At 38.8% G+C, this 23,724-nt stretch overlaps 1 protein-coding gene across 1 annotated transcript; it reads right to left on the reverse strand.

Moving 5' to 3' along the window:
- Positions 1-297: 297 nt before the first annotated feature.
- Positions 298-13,529, reverse strand: ZBBX (zinc finger B-box domain containing). The gene is made up of 17 exons (XM_079315331.1): positions 13,414-13,529; positions 12,739-12,826; positions 12,139-12,252; positions 10,854-10,950; positions 9,752-9,800; positions 9,505-9,614; positions 7,265-7,439; positions 6,333-6,453; positions 5,684-5,817; positions 5,372-5,475; positions 4,955-5,052; positions 4,356-4,387; positions 3,664-3,941; positions 2,865-3,024; positions 2,288-2,443; positions 1,240-1,372; positions 298-575 (listed from the first exon to the last, which is right to left on the reverse strand). The coding sequence occupies exons 2-17, from the start codon at positions 12,804-12,806 to the stop codon at positions 500-502; spliced, it is 1,905 nt and encodes a 634-aa protein (XP_079171457.1). The 5' UTR covers positions 12,807-12,826; positions 13,414-13,529; the 3' UTR covers positions 298-499.
- Between the last annotated feature and the right edge of the window lie 10,195 nt (positions 13,530-23,724).

The raw sequence follows: 23,724 nt of genomic DNA on the forward strand, positions 1-23,724 counted from the left end.
CTGGAGTTAGGAAGAAAGGAGTGTGGCAGGAAAAGTTAAATATACAGTGGAAAGCTGTTAAATTCTATTCTGCAAGGTGCAAGTTCCTTCTAAAACATGTGACAAAATGGTTTTGACCTTAGAGACTCCTCACCACAAACCTGATCATACATAGATCCCAATTTAATCTCATTAATACCCCTGGTGTGGCACCTTCCAGCTTGGCAACACAAAACCCCATTTGGAGACACAAAATTCCACCTGCAGGCAAGAAAACTTATATTGAACTTAAAATAATAAATAAAACCATCCTAAAAATAGCAGCACAAGAGCAGTTTTCTTTTATTCTATTATTTCTTCATAGTAATAAAAACCAAATCAAGGTATTTTCAAAAAGTTTTAATGGAAACTTGACAGAATATTCCTTGGTAAATGATGCCTTGAGCAGCACTTTAAACACCTCTTGATCTTCTTGGTGCTGAACCATACAAAGGTAGAGATTGAACTGAGCTTTCCATGTTCACTGCAGTGCCAGAACCTGCTGTTTGTCCTCCAGAATTGCTTCCTCAGAATCCATTTGGCTTTCCTCCCAGTCCCTTAAAAGAAACACACCCCAGTGATTTCCAGCACCTCCAACTCCCCAAGGTCTCTGCTTTAAGCCTTGCTGACATATGTGCACATATGTTGAACTAAAAGGCACAAAAATAGCTTTTACTGGAGGTTGTGTCAGTACAAGCTACTCTAATTCAGCTTTGCCCTCAGTTTTTGTTACAGATCTCTGAATCAGCTCTAATCACACAGCATGGAGCTCACTTCAGTGCTCCTCTTGCTGCTTGAAATCCCAGTAAAAATCCAGTGAGACACAGAACTTTAGGAACTTTTGTTTTCAGTCATCTCAGTGTCCAAGGCAGAATAAATATATGGTGAGTTAGAGGTTGTTAACCCATCTGCTCACAACTTCTTACAACCCAAGAATGCAGATGATTTTTGAGATTTCCCTCAAATCTCAGTGCTGATGCATTGAAAAACCCACAATCCCCAAATTTATCATTTGGGGTCTGAACAGCAGAATATATCCCTCAGTTCTGACTCTGAGCTGCCTGAAAAGGGGCTTGGAACACCAAGATCATGCTGACATTTGTAATTAGCAGGTAATGCACAATTAGAGAGTTGGGGCTGGTTTTATTTCAGTTCTGACATAGCTGGCATCTTGAATAACCTAAAATATCATAAAAACACACCCAGGCAAGTTGAACTTACCCAAAAATATCAAATGTGTCGTGATCTTTCAGCTCCAGGGTGTTCTGGAAATCTGCATTTCCAAAGATCTTCTCCCAGGCTCTGCTGGAGGAGGTTTCATCTTCATAAGTCAAGTTGGAATTATTTTCAGGGCCTGAAATGTTTTAGGAGCAAATATGAACAAAAAGATGCAGTATCTCCATCATCAGCTTGAAAAAAATTCAAAGTATTGACAAAATTTGCCATTAAAAGTTTCAAACCAACTCTGGCTGATGAAAAATATCACTACAAATTAAGATTGCACTTCTCAATATATTTGTAACTTTTTTATTAACAACTATCAATTCACCACTTCATACTTCAGAAGTACCTTTCCAAAAAAAAAAAATACATGATTTAAATATTCTGCACAATGCCACAAATTTTGTGTGAGGGCAAACACTGAATGATTGCAGAAAGCTCAAAAGTTTGGTTCCTTTTTTTTTTAAATTTAAACTAACATGAATAAAATATAGACCCTTTCCAATATTTTCCTGGGATTCAAAATTGACAGCTTTGATTTCTGCACACAGCATTATTTAAATTAAAATGTCAAGCTGCTTGCTCATGATGTGAGAAATAATGTAGAGCTACATTTCTTAGGATGGAGATGGTTGAAATTGAGAAAGGTAACAAAAGTGCAGATACAGTTACTACTCATGTCCCTGTTTCTTGGAGTTCATATCATCAGTAGCAGGAAGAAAACCTTTATTAGATCACTCCCAAATTGTACCAGAGACTATCAACACACACAAATACAGGAACTTCTTCTGGAGAGCTTATTCTCTAAATATTCAAACTAAGAGTGGAATAAAAGGGCAGCAGCAGAAGCAGAAACCAAGCCAAATAAAAAAAAGAATTATTGGCAATAGCTGAAAAGAGGTAATTTTTAACTTCAAAGCCTATTCTCACAAATAAAAAAAACACCAAATACACAAAATAAGATGTAAAATTGACAAATTCAGAGTGTCTCCATTTTACACAACTACAATTAACCTAATTAGGGCCTCAGAAGTGTGGCTGTCCCTACCTGACCATGGCACCCATGCTGCCATCAGAGGAGAAAGGCTCCCTGCAGCCTGTTCAGCACTTGCACCTCTGTTCCCTTGACTTTCCAGAACACCCTGAACTACAGAGGCATCAGCATATTCACTTAAGCTCCTTTCAGAGGCCCACTGCCCATCTCCTGGAATCAAACATGATTAGAGGAAATTATTTGCAGGTTTTGTGTTAATGTGCATTTATTTTTCCTGTATTTGCTGCATTTAATGTGTGAATTAAAGCAGCCATGCAACACATTTTTTACAGATATATAACAGACTAAAAACTTGATTTCAAGTGATGTGTTTGATCAGATTAATCATGTTCACATGTTGTTTCATACACACCATGAAAAGCAATAGGAACCTCATGGGACCCTATTCTTAGAGGATATATTTATATAAATAATTATATACATTTATAGCACTAGATTCCCTCCTTGCCCATCATCACTTGTGTGGCACAACTGTCAGCCTGAGGTGACTCTTACAGCAAGCTGGATGAAAGAACTGAAAAAAATGGTGATAAATATGTATATTATTGAGGATTTATTCCCACAACAGTACCTGGAAAAGGGATGCTCTTGTTCCTAGGGCTGGAGGCAGCAGCCAGGGAAGAAGGTGCCTCCAGCTTTTCTTGTTTAGGGTTTGCACCTACAACAAAGAAACCTTCCAGTCCCTGATATGATGTAGAACCACATTTCTGTCTTTTGGCTACATCCTGTAACTTGAATAAAAGAGAGATTAGAAACAGGCAACTTTATAAAGTTGTCCCTACAAATTTAGATTAATAAAATGTTAATTTCATAGAACTTGGACTGATTTTGACAGCCAGCTGTAATAGATATTCAGGAGGAGAATGTTCTGGCTCAAGATGTGCTTTAAAATCTTAAAAACTTCTCATGTTATGAGAGTTTGAGTGTTTTCTTTCACTGGGGACATGAAAAGCAGATTTGCTTTGTGTTCACTTTTGGGTACATAAAGGAAGGTGATCACTATTTAATAAATACTCCAACATCCCAACCTCTTCTATCATTTTTTGCTTTTAGTTTTATTTTCAGCAAATGAAGATCTTACTAATTTGTTAGATAAGACTGAGCACCATTTTTTGGTCACACAGGCAAGAGCTGAAGTACTGTTAATACAAATATGGGAAGATCTGTTCCTCCAACACCTTTTTTTAAAAGATCTGAGACTAGTTTGGTCTCTTTTCCTTTTTTTGAACATTAACAGCAAACTGGTAACACAAAGTGGAGGCTTTCATCCCCTACATACCAAATATGGCAGGCAGTGACAATCCCCTAAATATGAAACAGATAAAGCAGCATCCTTAATCTATTCAGCAATTAAAATCATCATCTCTTACTGCTGAAGGTTTTGTGATTACAGGCAAGCCCAAACTCTGGCTAGTGCAGGCACTGCCCAGTTCTGGGGGCTCTCTCCTGCTTTTCTGCAGCTCTGTCTCCAGGGGATCTCTGCTGTTCTTTAGTTCAGCCCCAAGGAGATCTTTGCTCATTCCTTCAGTGAGGTCAGAGATTTCCTTAGGAAGTTCACAGGAGCTCAGTGATGTTCCCCCAGCCTTTGGCTCAATGCTCTCCTCCTGCATTGCATTTATCTCAAGATCACTGCAGACAATTGGTTTTTCTGTAAGAGTACAACAAACCCATGAAAATGGCAAGATTTGTAATGGAAATGAATATTAATTATCACCTCCAAATCTACTGTTTTCTTCATTAACTCAAAATACAAAATCACCATTAAAGCTGAAGAAAGGCAATCAGGGAAATCTAATAAAATTTCCTTAAAAGCATTAAAAGGTTTGAAATCCATCCAGCTGTGAATGATTCTCTGAGTTGGTTTTCCTTGTTATACGTGTTTATCACAATGTTTACACATCCCATCAAACTAATCAAATCAAATTGTGATAGCCCAGGGAATGGTACATACTTGAATTATTTTTCAGACCACTGTAGTTGACTATCCCATCCTACAAGAGAATGATAAACTCAACACATTTACATATTTTCAACAAAGAACTTAATAAATTTTCACATTTACCTTGAGAAATTTCTTTAGGAGAAACAGGATTGCTGTTGAGAGATAAAAGTAAAAACTATTAAGTGTTGGCTAAGGAAATTCAATGGAAAGGAGATTTTCCCATTATCCCCATTTCTTTTAAGGGGCTATTTCTGTGTTGTTCTGGTCTGCAAATGCAGAGCTTTGATACAGGAAGGGGAAAAGACCAGAACACAAAAAAGCAAACCAGGTCACAATTGCTGAAATAAATGCTGAGAGATCAGAAGAATTGCAGATGTATCAGTTATTGTTTTTATCTGGAATTATTTAAGTAAGAATATCACAGCACAGATCAGCAGTAAAATCTGCATGTGAGTTCCTGCTCCTGGTGAGGTAAAGGCTCAGAAAAAAGAAATTTTACTAAAATTCAGGACAGGCAAATGCAAAGAACTGCACCTTACATGGGTCAGGATTTCAAAGTGATGCCTCTCTAGTTACAGGCAATTAATATTCCTTAGTGACTTTAAAACAGTGTACACTTAAATGTAACTGCCTGCAAAGAACAGCTCCCATTTCTTAGAAACTAACCCCAAATTTGGGATTATTTCCTCTCCTCCCCACACAATCTCCATTTTTGATACCTTCCACATGGGTCAGTTTCTCCTTGTTTACTCATCCCCACATCTCCAGTTTCCTCCACTGAATAATGGGAAGATTCTTCCAAATCATTGGTAGGAGACTGAATAAAAGACAATAAATAGAGACCCACATGCAGCAACAGATTAAAATTTTAAAAACAAATTTTAAAAAAATTTAAAAGTGCTGAAAAGCTGCCAAACTTTATTTGGGTATAAATCTCATATAGTGCAAGTCCCTGAACACAACAGAAAAAAATTACAGGGAATTTTTGGAACAATCAATTTTCCATATTTGTATGGAAAACAAACAATGCACCAATGTTTTTCCTTATTGGAATTTATTTAACTGTTGCTGCTTTTAAATATTTAACAGATCAAGACTTGAACAAATCATTTCAATATTGAGACTTATGAACTCACATCATCAAGGAACTCAATTTTCAAAGAGGATTCTGTATTTTCAGAAACAGTGTTGGATTCCTCCACTCTATAAACAGATGCCCAGTATTTCTTCACTTCTTCATCTGTGAAACAAATAATTTTACACATTTCAGTTTTTCCTCTTCAAAGCACACAAAAAATGCAACATTTTTATTCATTATGAAAAACCACAATTTTTCTCCTTTTTATTATTGCTGCTTTTAGCAGGGGCTGGTTAAGAGTGGAAACATTCAGCAATCATGGGAAAAATCTCAAGGAAAAGGTATTTTAGATGGAATAAATCTGTTATACCTGTTAACTCCTCAATGCCATCATCATCATCTTCTCCTTGTCCCCTTCCTCCAGCCCCAGCCTGATGAACACTCAGGGCTTGCACAGGTCTTGAATCTTTCATGGAACTTGCAAAAAATTGATCAACAGGAGTTCTGAAATAGGAAAAAAAAATAAAAATCATTCTTAAAAATTAATATTTTTAAATATATCACAAAAAAAAAAAAAACCAAAAAAACACCACAACAAACTCTACCAGCCTATTCACTGCAGCAGCATTAACTAACTCCTCCTAATTTCATTGAGGTGACTTTGCTCTTCAAAAACTCAGAAAACAACTCTGATGTCCATAAAAGATTCCTGAAGATTTCTTCTCTATAAAACTCCTGTAGCAAATGCCCCAAAATCAAGTAACCAAATACCAAAACCTATCTTCAAATTCTACAATAACCTGATAGCAAAGAGAATCCCTGTAGGCATTCACTCTGCAGGAATTCTGAACTATGAAGTGATTAAGTCTAATTATAATCATTATTTTATTTTTTAAAAAGCCTCCAGTATACACTCCTCTTAACTCTTGACATTATATCTAATATTTTCAAAGTTTCACCTGGATTTTTGTTCATTCAGTATTTCTGAATTCTTTCATTAGCAGCAAATCCAACAATACCTTCTGTATTTCTTCAGCAAGAGTTTCTCCATGTAGCTCAGGCCATCCTTCTGGAATTCTACATGGATGGGTTCCTTCAGAGCAGTAACATTGGTCTGCACCTCACAAACCCCCACAGGTTCTGGCAGAATTATAAAAAAAAAATAAATACAGCTGTTTAGGCTTATAAACTTGCTCTTTACCTACATTATTGTTGAATGAACATCACATTTGTTCATTTAAATTTAAATGGCCAGCAATATTATATTTACAGAACACAGGCAGTAATGGGGCAGCCAGAAAAAAAAAACTTATTTATTATAGATTACTACACTGGAGCCATAGAAAGAATGGGGAGATAGAAAGCCATGACTCTACAGATGAAAATCCCACAGAAAAGAAGAAAAAAAAAAATCAGTTTAATATTATTTTGTACAAAAAGCCACAGAAAAACCACCATCCATGGACTAGAGAAACAAGACACAGATTGGATTTGCACAAATCCAATCAGACCAGAGGAATTTTCCATGTTTTCCCATACATACTTCAGCTGATTGCAGCTTTTCATTGGGACAAAGAAATATTAAGAGCCTGTGGAAGGCAAGCAGAAAATGTACTTGGGTAGAACACACAAAACCCTGAGCCCTGCACATTCCCTGCCTGAGTTTAAAACTGGTTTTATGTTTTCAGCTCATGCTGAAGTGCCACGTGAGACAAAGCCATGGGAAGGTACAGGGACAGGGGGCAGAGAACATTACAAAAACTCAGCTAAATACTCTGCACATCATTCAAAAAAACCTTCAGAGGTAATTGTTATTAATAAAGGCACTCTGAGAAAGAATAAAATGGGTTTTCTTAGCTTCACATAATATCTGCCTTCACTAATCTAAAATCTAACTTCCCCAAATGGCTCCAATTGTATTTAAAATGTCACTAAATCATACAAACCATACCTGATGGGACCCCACTGGCACATGGATCTCCTCCAGGATCACTTCTTCCTTTCCTCCACTGAAGCAAAGCATCCTGAAAAGACTTTGCAGACACCTTCTCCTCAAAGGCACCACTCAGCAACAATCCTTTGTCCTGCTTCCCAAGGTTTGCACAGGCTGGTTCTGAGGCTGGCTCCTAAATCAGTTCCACAACATTACTGACAAAGCATTTCTGACTAGCAGCAACATTCTTTGTGCCAGTGTGGAACTGCAGCACTCCATTTTCTGGGCTCAGCTGAACTACCTGGTAATCAAGATCACTCTCATTTTATGTGATCTTGCTCACAATTAACTGCAAAGGTCTATCAAAAGCTAAGTAAGACAGACAAAAGTTTTTATTACCAGACACAAACCCCCTACTTTTAAAGGTTTCTGGTATCAGAGAGCAGTGGTTATGGACACCTACATCCCATAGTTTGGATATAAAGCCATGGACACCACATCCCATGTACAGGAGGGATTAAATGAGCCATTTAATGCAGCATGTCTCATTTAAAGGGATTTATGAGCTATGTGCTTTACTAATGAAGAGCTGCTTATTGAAGCTTCTCAGTGGACAGGGGCACAGCTGGAGAGGTCAGCAAGAGGAAAATGGTCATTTGAGGGGCTAACTGGGATAGCCATTAAAACAACACTCTAGAAAGTCCAAACTGGAATTGATGAGTGACTGGAAACATCTACAAAAGGAGCTGCAGTCCAGAAGCTACACTGGGACTTGAGTGATTTTTCAACCTTTATTAGAACAAAGAAAATTACTGTGGAAGGTTTTCATTACCAACTCTTGGATGATTATCAAGCGAAACCACAAAATAATTGATGTATTTATGGGGAAAATTCTCCAAGTGAGGGACCTGTTCAAAGCAGCAAAGGTATAGGCAGAGTGTAATGAGAGGCAAATATCAGCACCCCTACAGAAGCAGGTTGTTTTCCCAACTCCTTTTTTTCTCCTGCCTTATGTTTTAAATGATGCAGGGACTGGTTGTACATCCAGTGGCACCTGTGCTTTGCCAAAGCAGCCAATGGAGGCTGTTAAAGGTGTTATCCCCGCCCGGGCTCCATCGCTCCCGGTGCGGGATCCCCGCCGATTGTCGCCCCGTTATCCCCGCCCGGGCTCCATCGCTCCCGGTGCGGGATCCCCGCCGATTGTCGCCCCGTTATCCCCGCCCGGGCTCCATCGCTCCCGGTGCGGGATCCCCGAAATCGGAGCGGCCCCAGCGTCCTGCGGGGGCGCAGCGCCCTCGGGCGGCGACGCGCGGCACTGCGGCAGCACACCCGGGACCGGGACCGAACCGGGACCGCTCCCTAAAACCGCTGCAAAACACGAAACACAGCGCGGCTGGGACTGCGCTGTGCTCTCTGTTCCGTGAAGCAAAATCTCCCTGGTAAGTTACCTTAAATCCCAAATCCGCAGTTATTTTTTCCCCCAAAGACACGCACAAATTATCAGCTCCTTTTGAGGGTTAGCAGCACCAACTGGTTGAATAAAACAATGGAAATAAATCACCATGTATTACAGGGGGAAGAGGGTGATCTCTCTGAGATTACACTTTTTTAGAATAAAAGTGTTCTTCTCTTATTCAAGAGTGGAACTTCTCCATTCACATTGGTTACTTTAAAAATTGAATTGTATGAGGTGACACCACACTTTGGAGGCTGCATTTCCTATTTATTATTTATTTCCTATTTGTAATTCCTATTTCCTACTTGCTAAAATTAAAAATACCCTTATTAAACAGAAATGTTCACTCTACCACAGCCAACGAGGTGCCAGCTTGGAAAGCAGTCAGAATTCAACATGAGCCCTGAGCTTTATCTAAGGATTTAAAATGACAAAACATTCATGGACCACTTAATTTTGCTCCCTCTTCCTGCAACCATACATCTTATTCAATCACAGAGAAGTGTTCCTTAGTTAAGGAACACTTTCTTTCAGCCATGCCTACATACTGAGCAAATTCATAAAAAAACAGTTTAAATAAGTTCTTTAACTGTTACCAGTTAAAGAAATGGTCACACTTCTGATAACCATTTGATCTGTTTCCTTGCACTCAGGGAGATCAGTCTGTAAAATTTCTCTTTACTTTATGGGCCCTAAGTAACCATCAGAGAGCAAAAGAAAAATGTGTGTTTATATACTGACACAAAAACCTTCACACATTAAACTGTGCTGCTTGAGAGCTATTTTTAAACCATCTACTTACCAGCAGCCCACTCTTCATTTTAGGTTGTCCACAGGCCATCCCCTTCACTCCCAATTTTTCATGAGCTACAACACTTCTTCTTTCAGGCTTCACTGTTTTTTTCACTGGCTCTGGAATAAAACAAAAACCTCAACCAAACCAGTGTTCCACTTTCTGATTTCCTAATTGTTTAATTGAAGCAACCTCTAAGAGGCAATAATCTATCAGAAGTTTGTTCAAGTTTTATTTGATTAAGAAAGATCTTTACCTTGAATTTCATTCTTGAGTATTCTCAACTTCACTTTCTCTGGAGAAATCTAGAGAAAGAATATTTACATATATCTGTATAAGGTTCTAATGATCATAAATAAAGAGAAAATTGTACAGAAGGAAAATTATTTTTAGGGAAATAGCAGGGCATGCATTTAAAGAGAAAATCCCATGTATTGCTCATGACAGCCATGAAACCCAGGACCAGTTTCCCTCCCCAGATATGAACTGTTGTCCACATGATCCTTCCATGATCTAACATCCCAGGAATTAATAATTTGCAGCATTTTTGCTTCTCAGTTTTCCCCTGCAAACAGTGTTCATCCCACAGCTTCATTACCCCTCATTCACCTGTTAATTTTGCCCTTTTATCTCCTCAGCCACCCCTGCTGAAACCTGAACTATTTGAGGCAGCAACAGCTCTGAGTTCCTTGTTTCAGAGAAGGGGGAAGGGAAAGAGGTGAGTAAAGAAAATCTTTTCATTCTGATCCTCTCTTCTCAAAGGCAAGGAAGCAATTTTATTGAAGTTCTCATTTTCTGGCAGTTTAAAAAAAATTGCCACAGACTTTTCCAAAGGAAAATAAGCACCCCACTTGTACACACTGAAAACAGACTTTCCAAAGATTTAGCAGGAAAATTCTACACCCCTTCTTTTAGGTCTAAGCAAGGATCTCCTAGAACAAGAGGCAATAAAATTGAGTTAAAGAAAAACTGTGGTCTATTTTATCTGTGAAGGCAGAGAATTTGCACCCAAAGCCTTTCAGTATTTCAGATCAGCACCAGGCAGCCAAAGGACAGGCTCCTGATGACTTCCACTACTACCAGTGCCACTCTTACAGGATTAAATCTGTAGGAGCAGTGATAATTTGCTGTTTATTGCAACTAAAAACCCAGCAGATCACCCAACAAAACTTGATGTTCCTCCAGCTCAAAAGGAATCAGAAGCTTGGCAGAGAAAAATAAGCAGTCAGGAATTTTACTCAGATGGAAATTAACCTTTTGGTTTTACAAGATTTGAACTTTTCATGTTCTGCAGCATAAATCCAGTTCTAAATCTTGTTTTACTTTAAACAGCTTCACTTGCAAATATGGTTTCCTACCTTCTTTCTGTTTTCATTATTTTGTGCCACAACTTGGGCTTGGGTGGTCCTTAGTAGTCCTGCCTGCCCAGATTTCCAATGATAAGCACCTAACTTCCTACAAAGCAAGACAAGAAAAAACTTCAAAATTAGGCCTTTGCAAGCAAGGGAAGCAAAAAATGTGTTTCTTCAGCTTGTTAAATATGAACAAAACATCACAAAAATAAAAATCTTGTCTGTAGGATCATCAATTCCCCAAAGCACAAGTAGTCCCTTCCATTGAAACCTGCTTTGTGTCTACTTTAATAGCAGTAAATACTACAAATGTGTAAGAAAGTACTTCTTTTTAAAGCATTAAATTGGTCCAAGTTTTTAAACTTAAAACAAAAAAAAAAAATCTTATCAAGTCTCAAAGGCTGGTTTCAGAAGAATAAAAACAGAAGTACATTTTGTGTGAGCCTTTATTGTCCCAGTTTACTCCAGGATTTCATCCAGCACTGCTCAAAATGCAGGAACTTTCAGATCCTTTCCAGCCCAAACCATTCCAGTGGTGCAAATGCCAAAGCCTCCTGTGCTCAGAGCTCATCAAACAGCCCTATCAGGGTCTGCAGGCCTTGAGAACAAACCAAGAACAGCTCTGTGAGACTAACATGGACACAAAAATGCCACACACCACCTGAAAGCACTGCCCCAGCAGCTCAGGGCAATGCTCACAGAGCTGCCAACAGCAGGGCCTCAGCAGCACCCAGGGATCCAAATCCAAGGCATCTGCATTCCCAGGGACAAAGCAGAGCAGGCAGAAACTCAAGGAAAAGGAAGCAGCTGTTGCAGGAATTTGCCAACATTGAGAGTGACTCAGATTTAAACTTCACCCCAGCATTTGTTTCATTGCACTGTGCTTGGTTCCAAGCCTTGTTTGCCATCATGCAGAAGATGCTTCTTCAGGAAGCCACACAGGGGATCAAAGCAAAAATAACAGCAGCATCCTCTGCAGGAACCTCAGGAATAAAACAAGGGTGTGGAGAAACCACTCTCTCTTCTGCTTGAAAACTAAGGTGACAAATCCAGTCAGTGGAAAAAAGGAAAAGAGGAAATAAATGAGGAAAACAGATCAAATATATGAGAGTTGAAAATTAACAAATCATAGGGAAGCAAGTTTACCATTGGAATGAAAGACTGGAGAGAGGAGACTGAATAAAATTGTGAATTCCAAACTCTTCAAGAGATCCCATGTGGGAGCATCTCATTGGATTCCTTTTTTCTAAAGGGAAATTGAACTTATTTTCCAAAAAGAAACTGAACCTACCTCCTCTCTTCTTTTTCTCTGCTCATGTTTGACTGCAGCTGCCATAATCTCCTCTCCATCTCTTTGTTTTCTGTTTCTAACTGTGCTTTCTCCAACTGCAATTCCTTGACAGTTCTGGAGAAAAGAGTGAAATGCTCATTAGAAATCACCTGGAAGTGAATAAGGCACCTGAAGAAGTTTAAAGCAGAAAAACAGAAGTTGGAAAATTTGTCATTTACAGCCATGACCCTCATCTGTCTCCCAGCAGGACTGAAAACAGCTCTGGAAAATTTAGGACAGGTCAAATGCAAATTCCAACATAAAACTGATACAACTGAACTCAGGAAGGTTTAGGGCTTAATTTTATTCAAATAAACAATTCCCTGATTTCTTTAGTACAATTGTATTATCCAGTAGATTCACAGGGTTATAAAACCTCTAACTTAATCAGGAAGATTAAAGCCTGAGAAAACAAAGGCTTGTGGATGAAAGCATAGGGAAAATGCCAGAAAAGAAACACATCACAATTCTTCTGGCTCTTGCACTCTTCTAGTTAATGTTGCATTAAAACTTACTAAAAATTAGGAAAACACATCTCAATCCCAATCAGAATGCACTTACTTTGTTTTTAATCTCACTGAGGTTCCAGCTTTTGAGCCTGGGAGAATTACAAAATCATTGACATTCATGATGCCCAGTATAACTTTTCCTAGAAAAGAGAATTCCAATGATCTACAGTTAGGAACCTGTTGAAATGGGAATTTGATTGAAATTAAAACAGTAAAAAAAACTCATTACACATCCAAAAATATTCATATATAGAGGGAAATGGAGCACAAAACTTGTTTATATGAAGTGCCAATAAAATCCTAGAGCAACTCAAAATCAATTAACTGGGGAAAAAAAAACCTTTTTATTACATTTATGATACCAGGGAAAAGATTTTCTTGGCTGTTTCATTTGGGCAATTCCCTAAAGTTCAGTGCAAGCAGATTAATATTAAAACCACAGCTTTCTTGAACCAAACCCATGGAAATCACCAAGAAGGAGAAAATTGTACCAATGGCTATGAAGTCAAACCATCTCACTGGGTTTGGGAAGATGAATTCCTTCTGTCACAGACTAATTGATACAAAGGAACACAATCACTCACAAAGCAGAGTTAATCCCACCTCTCAAGACTTCAGTGGTATTTAGAATATATATATATTTTTTTTTTTTTACTCAGGTTGTAAAATAAAATACTGCTAGCATGCACATGAAAAAGAAACAAAAGCTGACAGTGCAGAGACTCACAGCTGGCAGGGTGTTGGGAAATTCTTCTGCAGCTCCTGGATCTCAGCTGCCAGGGGAGAGCAGGACCTAGGGAATGAAAAGGAGAAGTTGAGGATTGGAAATATCCCAAATGGAAATTGAGGATTAATACAAATAAAATGTGCCCAAATATCTCCACCCATGGGGCCAAACACCTCAATGGCACCTGCAAGTTAAAACACCTGGTGCCACAGAACCAAAAATGCAGTGCTGACAAAGCATCAGACCTGTGCACAAAACATATTTCTTATTGTGTCAGAAAACCCAAGCACTCAATTCTAACATCATCTCAAATCAGTAAATCCTTTTTCACTTTCCAGGGGAAAAGATGATTTTATTAATTTTGAATAAAGTTTTTCTCATGGCAAATGGAACCAGTAGATCTGGACAGGAGGAGGTCACACATTGGATTTGAGGTGGCCTTGAGGCTATTTTATAGTAAAAAAAGAGGAAAATGACACAGGTCAGCTGAGCAAGCTCAAGGAGGGAAAGCAGCTAATAAAAAAGTACCATTTATATGAGTTAACTTTAACATATTCCACTGAAAGCAAATATTTAAAGGGATAACTTAAAAATAATATCAGTAATATCAAAGATAAATATCAGAGATGCTGTGTGAGAATATTAGACATTAAAAGCCCTACAAACTTTCAGGAACACTGAGTGGGGAAAAAACAGCATCAAGTTGTAGATAACAGGATAAAGATAGTGATCAACTCATAGAATTATTCTGAGAAAATACAGGAATTCACTGAACAGCATAATCCTGTGTGGGATAAAAACAACTGTTCAACACTGAGACTGGAAGAAAGTTAAATAAACCCCATGGGGAAATGCACTCCCAGAGCCTGAAGGGCATCCTGAAATATCCCTGAGCTGCCAGGGAAGTGCAGCAAAAGCAAGAACAAAATCCTCAAAAACTCAGAGTCCTCAAAAAAGAAATGGAATTTAAATACACAGAGGAGCTCCCCCTTTGTGCCTGGTTTTTGTTTAATGAATCCCTTTTCTCTCTCTAATAGGCATCACAATTTGCCAGTGAGGCAAACACTAAAGCAGCTCATCAACATAAATAAATCAAGCACTAATTAGCCACATCCTTTCTGCTGCTCCTCTGCCACACTGGTGCTCAAATTTCATCATTCCAGCAGGTTCCCCTGTGCTGATAATAGATGCACAGTAAAAAAGTAACAAAACAAAAACTGCTGTTTGGGCTAAATGAAGTTTGAGTCAACTTTAAATAGCACAGAGCTAAATAAACCCCAATTCCACACAGCCTGTACCCCAGCTTAGCACAAACCTCTTCCTCATCAATTTAAAGACAGTTTAGAACTCAGAGAGAGCTGAAGATGGGTGTAGCTTATTTCACACTACAAGAGTTGAACTGGGGCAGAGTAAATTCCAACAGCTCCCTCACATCAATAAACCCATAAAATCCAAGGGGATGCTACTGTCTATGCAACAGCTCCCATCCAATTATCAACACCATGAACGTGGATTTCACACCACACTGAGCTCCAGCCACTAACCAATAATTCAAACCAAACTATTTCCTTTGAAGATTTATTTCAAGTGCAATAAAGGGTTTGTTTAGCATCACTCCCCATCCATTTGCTGTTAATTGTAATGACTGAGACTTCTGGTCCTTCCAAATGTTTGACTTCATGCTAACTACTTTAAAGAAAGAGGAGAAAGAATAACATTTAAAATATAACAAAGAAAAAAAACTACATCACACACTTTAAGTCAGGTTTGCTAAAATCATCCCAGCCTTTCAGAATAAATTCATATTCTCCATATCCAACATCCATTTCATACTTTACTTTCTATTTTTAAACCAATTATCCATTTCTATGTATAACACCACAGAAAGCAAACAGGAAAACAATATGAAAACAGCTAAATGTCACTTTCCCTAAGTGCTTTTACCACATTTTGAAATTCCATCGTGCTCTGGAAAGATGCACTATCTTGGTAACTCTGCAAATCCAACACCTATTTCTATTGGGGTATCGTCTTTGAAATTGCTTGGGGTTTAGTTAAGCGAAAAAAATTATAGCATTTAAGGGGGAAAAAGCATAGTCAATCCACTAAAACTTAACCAAAAATTGAAATTTCAGTTATATTATAAATAACTTCTAACACAAAGGCCACGAGCAGGATGGTCCATTAAAAGCCTACTAAACACCAAACAAATTAAAACACCAGAAAAAAACCCCAAACTTCAAATAGAAAACCCCTACAGAGCCCATTTCTCAAGAGAAAAACTCTTACCCACACTATGGAACTACAGCCACTGCCCTACCCCCAGCAGCTGGGGTGATAAATAACACACGGGGTAATTAATAATCCATGAGTGATAAATAACAGGTGGGGCCATAAATAACAGAACAGGTGATAACCTTAAAACAACAGTTTTAATTGCCTTTAAAGCGCCTCTCAAAGGCCGGTTGGGATGGGTCTGGGGAACAGAGCAGAGCACAGGGATGGGCAGGAATTAAATGTAGAATCAAGTAAAGCGGTGTTGTTGTTCGGGTGTATTTTCAAGCCTGATGAATGAACTGCCTGGAATTGTAACCTAAAAGCTGCCAGGGCAATAGAGAGCAGCGCCAGGGGCGGCACAGCCGCGCGGCTCGGGGACATTCACACAACTCACACCTCCCCAGCGCTCCTGGGTCGCGAAGCCTGCGCTCCTGAGGGGAACTCAGCCCGCCCGGAGCCGGGGGGAGCTCAAGGCTCACCCGGCGGGGCTGTCCCGGTTCCGTTCCCGGTTCCGTTCCCGGTTCCGTTCCCGGTTCCGTTCCCGGTTCCGTTCCGTTCCCGGTCCCGATCTCGGTCTCGGTTCCGGACCCGGCCCCTCAGTCCCCGAGCGCGGCGCCGTTGCCATGGCAGCGCGGGAGCGACCATTGTGCACCGCCGGGTGGGGGGACACAAGGGAAGAGACGATTCCGTGCGGGGGGCGCGGAGCTCGGCTGAGGGCAGAGTTTTATTTATCACAGAATCGCGGGATATTTCGGGTTGGAAGGGACATTAAAGATCGTCCAGCGCCATCCCTGCCATGGCGGGGACACATTCCGCTTGTCGCTGGCGGCCCCTCCCGGCCCGGCCTTGGGCGCTGCCGGGGCTGTGGCGGCCGCAGTTTCTGTGGGCACCTCAGGGGAGCAGCTCCTTCCTGATCTCAACCCGCCTTTAAAACCATTGCCTTGTGATAATTGATACATGATTCGTGTTAATCACAGAAGTTTTGGGGTTTGTATAAACCGGAATACTAAAAATAAGAAAAGAATATGGACCTGATAAAGGGAAATATGTGATTAAACCCACTCAGTTTAAATCCCTCTGTTATGAATATTGTGTATGCCAGTTTGTAAAACAAAAAAAAAAAAAAAAAATAAAAAATTTCCATAGTCTGAAAGGGTTTTTTTTGCAGAATCAGATTTCCTGCCTTTGTGTGATCAATCACAAACTATTTGCTACAGATCACACGTCCCATTTCGGTTTTTTATCTCCCAATACCAAATGGTTCCATGACCAATTGTCCCCAGAGCTGTTCCATAAAGTTTGGAAGTTTCTTTGCCCACCACTGCTTACCTTGCAGAATTACTACAATAAACAATAACAATTGTTGATTACTACAAGTAAACCATCCTATAAAAAGGGAGCTGCAAACCAAATTCGGTGGAAGTGTGGAGTGGCTGTGACCCCTCACATTTTCCCCAGCTCTGCCTATATAAAATAAACCAATTTAAATTTTGCTGAATATTGAGACTTTGTTTCTCATTTATAACACCTTTTTCCTGTCACTCTTTCCAACCTTTATTCCCAAACTTCTCAAACATCCCTGTTTGCTTTAAATCCAGGCTTTTCTATGGTTTTTCTTCATTGTGTTATTTATTCACTGCTCTGGAGGAAGCAATCTGCTGTTCCTGCTCATTTAGTACCGAGCTTTAAGTAAATAAAATCTAAATCAACCTTGCTGAGTTGGAGGCTTCAAATGGCTTTTTTTTTTACAAATTATCCCATTATCCACACTAACCTTTACTTAGTGCTCAGGACCACAGAGCTAAACATCCTTGTGATGTTTAATTTTTCACACAAATTCTATTTATGCCCACCTGTAGATTTGTGCATCACCTTGGCTCTTCCAGACCAGGTATTTATTTATGTTTCTGCCAATAAATGATAATTCCCATGCCACCCCCTCAAAGGAGAGCTGGAGTACATGGCAATATTCAAATTTTTATCAGCTATATTCTTGCAGTTTATTTGCTTCCAGCCTTGTCCTTCCAATTTTGATGGCTTGACCGTTATTTATAATTGATGCTCCTTTAGGGGATAAACATCTTCCACAAAAAAAAAAAATAGCTGGAGTTCCAGGAAAAAGCACTCCATGATCCAAGCCAGGATTTAATAAGGATAAAGTATTATCTGCTTGAAATTTATGCACTCTAATCTGTATTTCATTGAGTAAATTTGCATTTGTCCCATATGTATTCAGGCTAGGAGGCACACAATAACTTGCACAGTTTTTCTTCACTATATAATCTGTCTGGCTGTAATTTTCCTTCATCATCCTGGTTTACAGCACAGTTTTCAAGATTTTTTTTTTTTTACCCTGAAAGGTAATTTGAGTGGAGAGCCTGTGGAAACACATATGGATTTATGGATTTTTTTTGATCTTGAGAAGGAACACAAGTAGTTTGTATAATGTGTAATCAACCTGAAAAAATTCTGTATTCTGGACCTTACCTGGAGTATTGTTTTGTAGCATTGTAACATGTTCTTCCCTCTAGGAAAATCATGTTCTTAATAACCAGATGAATACAATTTTCAATATTCCATAATAATGCCTTACTGAAAGGCATCCCATTGTACATGGGATACTTATCTATATTTGCAAAGAAAATAGAGGCAATACACTATTCCACATAAATTATGTTACAATACTCAAGACTAATTTTAATTATGAACTTCCTGCTAGGAAAAATATGATTTTAGATGTAAGATAATTTCCTGCAGGAAAATTGGCACACAGCATCCAAAACTTAAATGATTCATACTGAATTTGTGAGCTCTGGATCGAGTACTTCAGCTGGAAGAGCATCAAGAGCCTTTTTGTTGAGGTTTGTCCCCTTAGATTTCCATGCATGGGAGATGAAGTCATGCAGGATTTGATGCTGGCATTCTCTACATCATCATATTTATAATTAGATTATTTAACTTTCAGCCATTTTATGTGTCTCCTCCAATGCTCAGTTGCATTTTTTATTTCATTTGCCAAGATCTGATTTTCATAAACATAATTCCCTATTTTTGCAATCAGCTTTCACAAATATAGATTGCACAAAGAAGGCAGTGCTTGCCTGATTTCTCCCAGAGTCACTTTTATTGGAAGTTAATGTAAAGTTTTTAAGGAAAATAAGAACTGAAATTCAACTCAGATCCATCTGGTGGAGTTGTACTGTAAGTTATAAACCTTCTGTGTTCCTGTTGCCATTCTCTTCCTTTGTTCTCATACGGCTCCTGACAAAAATAAACCAGATTTATTAACTTTGTGGGGCTTTTCATGCATATTAAAATATTTGTAAACTGGTTTTGGAGCTCTGTATTCACAGTCACTGTTAGAACTCCTGAGCACAGAGGTGTCTGACCAAGAGTGGCTTTTAGGGACTTGTACCAACCCACATTCCTACTTTGATTTGCAATCCCATTTGTTTCAGGTGAGCTTCCAAATCAAAATTTCTGAGCTTGCAGGACTATGAGCTACCTTAATCCTGGGAATGAAGAAAGATCAGGAAATATAATTTAATTTTTCCACAAGCTGCTTTTGGTCACTTCCCACAAACTTTCCTGCAGTTCAAATTCCACTTTCATGACCATTTACCAAAGACCAGTTTTAAAATCTCATAAACCAGGATCTGCAGGAAATGAACTTTAAATTTGCTCTGGAACTTCTTGTTCTTATAAGCAGGCAAGAAATAGAAGTAACATCATTTTACTTACCTGATGACTTTCAATAAATACACTTCCAATAAATGCAGGGATATTTTTAGTTCTCAGGAGGAGATTGTGATATTTATTAGTTGTGAATTATTTGCTCTATTTTGTCCATAAAGCAAGAACCTTGTTTTCCTTCTTTCTCCCCTGATTTTGGCTGCAGAGGTACATGTGGAATGACAGCTACCAATCAGATGGAGATGTTTTATTTTTAGTCCCATCAGATTCCCAATTAGGATGGTCTAGAGTATTAAAACTATTTAATACTTAAATAGTTGAAATACTTTCATCCCCTGATGAAAAGAGATGCTGCTCACCTCGAGCTGTGCAGACCAGGCCATTCATTTGTGCCTTGAGTTAAAAACACACAGTGCCTTTATTGGCCCTGCTTGACCTAAAACCCAACCAGAATTATCCAAAATTGGAGCCAAGTTGGAAGGTTTTTTTGGTGAGGCCAGGTGATTTTCAGGTTTTATTACCACATTTCAGGCTCTGTGACCTGCAGCCTGCACGTCTGAAGGCAAAGCAGGATGGTACCTCCAAGAAAAATCACTTTTACAAGGAAAAAAACAGTAATAAATGGGAGGATAATCTCCAGTGCTTCCAGTGAATTCAGCTGCTGGGTAGTGTTTTATTTGTTCCCTTTGTGAGGATGAAAAAAAAAAAAAAAAAATGAACTTGTTTTAAGCCATTCAGGTTTAAGACAGGCTTTATCTCCCTGGTTGGAGGAAAAGATTAGCACTTATTAGAGCCTAATCTTAATGATATCCATTTATAAATAGGGCTTCAAATTGTCTAAAATATTTAAACACAATGAAATGTAAAGAATTAAGACAGCTGAAGTCTTCAGAGGGAGAAAAAAATTGAAAACCTGGAGATTTATCTACAAAGATTAAAGAGGCTTTAATGGCAAAGCCCTAAGAAAAGAAAAGAAAATATCAGGAGAAGGAAAACAGAAGCTTTTGCTGTGTCTGTACAAGGCAAATTAAGTTGTAGATGTGGTAAAATGGATTAAGAAATTATAAAACTGTAACCATTTAGCTGCTGTTTCCAAGCCAAAGACATCACAACTATTTGCCTTTGTCTAATCCTTTGTTTTTCTGGATTTTTAGACAGTCTTTGCAGAGTGTTGATGCATTGAGGCATTCTCAGGTTTTTTAAATAGAAATGGCTTTTCTTTTTTTGTTCCTGGGCATGCAGGGAATGGGCAGCTGGGTTTTTATGGAAGGCTGGGCTGAATTTGCTGTGCTTCCCCTTGCCTGATCCATGATGACACATTTTAAATGCCCAGGGTTGTACAGATGTGAGCCTGGACTCACCTTGCATCCTTTCTTCTGCTGCTCAGGCTCACAGCCCTGCTCTTCTCTCCTGATATCCCAAATTCCCCAGTGCTGCTTTTCACACAGCCACTGCAAGACCTTTCCATGATTTGCTGTTAATTCAGTTCTCAAACGGCTCCTGGCTGGTTTAGGGCAGATTTTACCTGAACACAACAGAGAATTCTGTTGTTTGAAGTGGTTAGTAATATTTTCCTTCCATTTTCACAACTCTAGGACTTCAGTTTCTTCCTATTCCACAATGGTAAAAACCAGGAATCAGGAATTTGCTCCCAATACCATGCACAAACTTCCTGGAAAGATTGAAACTGAGAAATCCTCACCTGAACTTTATCTATTGGCATTCACTTGGCATGGCTAGTGACTGCACCTCACTTTTGCAATTCATCTCTGTAATAGATTTGCAGAGCTTCTTCAAAGCCTTGCCAAGTTATTTTGGGTGTCATCATCAATATTTTCTTCCAAAACTGGATATGAGAAACAGTAAATGGGCAGTTTATATGTGAATAATGATTAGCTGGAGCAGCAATACCAAATCATTTCCCATAGCTCTGTAGAAATAGTTCAACCATTCCACATCTACTAAAGAGGGTAAGACACAAAAAAAAAAAAAAAAAAAAGCAGATCACAGCCCAGTTTTACAGCCAGAATGCCAACAGATCATCTTTTAAAGAACTTTCACTGGAATTGCTTACAAATATGAGGAAATGTTGCTTATTTAGCACATCTGTAGGAGAGAGAGATACTTCCCCAGAGAAGAGCTTTTTAATATAATCATTAAAATAATTCTGTCTTGCAAAAGTTTGCAGCTTTGGTAGACTGTGTACAAAATATGATAAAGATGGTTTGGTCTGCTTGTATTAAATTCCTTTTTATAGCTAAACCACTGCAGTGGTTTATTGAAACATGACAAATCAAAAGCTCAGATCCTGCTTTTCTGGGCTGGCAGTGATATCAACCCCCTAGAAGTGACATTGCTGTCATTTGTCATTTGCTGAATAACTGTGATCAACAGGAAAACCTTACTGGGAGCACTGGGATGCAGATGGAGCAGAAAAGGGGTGGGAGCAAAATTGATTTGTGGATCCCTGGAAGTGTCCAAGGCAGGGTGGACTTTGGGCTTGGAGCACCTGGGACAGTGGAAGTGAGATGAATTTTAATGTCCCTTCCAAGCCAATCTCTCTGAAATTCTTGAATTTCTTGCTGCAGGCCATCAGAATTCTGAATGTCTGGAGAAATGAATGACTTTTATCAGTTCTGTACAAGTTTGCAAGGTGTAAACTTTGAAAAGCTGTGAATTTAATAACAGAAATTCCCATTTTCTGCAGGCACAGAGCTCCTTGAGTGGAACCTGCAGCTCTGGATAAGCCATTTAAAGGCAGTGACAATGGATGGGAGAGGAAAACATCTCAGGATGCTCATCTGGAGTATTGACTGCAAATTCTTTCATTCTATGCAGGAATTCCTTTCTTGATTTCATTTTAAGAACTACACTCTCCATATATCCACCTCTCATATAGTCTGCTAAAAAAGGGGGAAACTTTATCCCTGGATCATCTCAATGAAAGAGATCTCCAACATTTTTGACCTGGTTTCTGTGATTTCACATTGTGATTTTGGCCTTAAGGTATCTCAGTTCTGCCTGGACTCTGCTGGAGATGCCAGAGCTCTTTCCCAGATGGAATTCCTGCTGTGCTTTCCACAGAAAACTCTGCCAGGATGCCATCATTAAATGTAATCATTGTAAACACTGGTTCCCCACAGGTGAGCCCTCTTTCTATATAAAACTCCACACACAATATACTCCTGTCTCACAGCTGCATGAGGGAGGTTTAAATTACACCTTTGCTCATGGCTCCACCAGAATTTTAGGGGAGAAATTAGCACATGGTCGATGTTTGATAGTGCAAATGGTGTAGCCTGGTTGTTGGGTCATTACCAGGCACAGGCAGAAATATCCATCAGCAAGTTGCTGATAATCCTGCAAACAACAAAGGAAAGGATTCACCTTGTGGCTACAGAAAAAATCAACAAAAAAAATTCAAATATAAACCAGCTGCTGCATTAAGAACAAAAAATAATGGGGAAAATCCTTCCAATTTAGAAGAGCTTCACTGGAGTCCTTTTATTGTCCCAAAAAGCAATAGAAATTAATCATCTCTGCTGGCATGCCAGAGTTAGAGACTAAAACATTGGTCCTGCAAGTAAATACAAGTGAAGGTCTTGCTGTTAAAAATTCATGTCAAAATCATTCCAGCAGAGGAATAAGATCAGATATTTTCTTCCAGTTCCAGCAAGCTGACAAAGGAAAGAATTAGATACCAAGTCACAGCGTGCATGAATTAATCAATATGGATTTCAAATGCATCTCTGTGAGAGCTGCAATAAGAGGAGCAGACAATTATTGCATGGGCAAAACCAAACTGCTACAGAAACACAATTCTTCTTCTGACATTTAAGTTTCTCATCTTTTTTAGCACTTAATGAATAAAAACTGTACTCAACTATTAATAATGAGATTTTAATTTCAGAATTTAGGTCTTATAAGCTTTATATTTCTTAAACCCAGTGATCTTTTTCAGCATTCCCAAAAAAAACATGGGTCCTACATATGAAAAAGAAAGGGGAATTTATTTAATGTTAATCATTACTGTGACCTTTGGGTTTTCATCAGTTGCTAAATGGCCTTGGCATTAGAAAATACCACAGTGATAGGTAATGTCACAGAACATTAACAATTCCATTTTTCTTATCAATTAAGCTGACCTTACCTTCAATTACTATTTATTTGAACAAGAAAAATCTAAACACATCATGGATATTACAGTGCAGCTACCACAGAGTTCTCTAAATGCTTTTCCTTATCCAAGGCTTTCCATAATTCACCTCTGAAGACCCAATAAAAACAGCAATTGTCTAATCAGTAAAAGCAGGAATTTTTCTTTTCTTTTCTTTTCTTTTC

Source organism: Erithacus rubecula, assembly GCF_903797595.1.
Source record: "Erithacus rubecula genome assembly, chromosome: 11".
Lineage (NCBI taxonomy): Eukaryota > Metazoa > Chordata > Aves > Passeriformes > Muscicapidae > Erithacus > Erithacus rubecula.

What these genes read in the sequence shown, in the direction of transcription:
- ZBBX (XM_079315331.1), bottom strand. Translation starts at nt 12,806, where the DNA reads ATGAATGTCAATGATTTTGTAATTCTCCCAGGCTCAAAAGCTGGAACC. An exon ending in AGAGAAAAAGAAGAGAGGAG is followed by an intron (nt 10,951 to 12,138) that starts GTAGGTTCAGTT and finishes CTTGCTTTGTAG; the next exon opens with GAAGTTAGGTGCTTATCATT. An exon ending in TAATCACAAAACCTTCAGCA is followed by an intron (nt 3,025 to 3,663) that starts GTAAGAGATGAT and finishes CTTTTATTCAAG; the next exon opens with TTACAGGATGTAGCCAAAAG.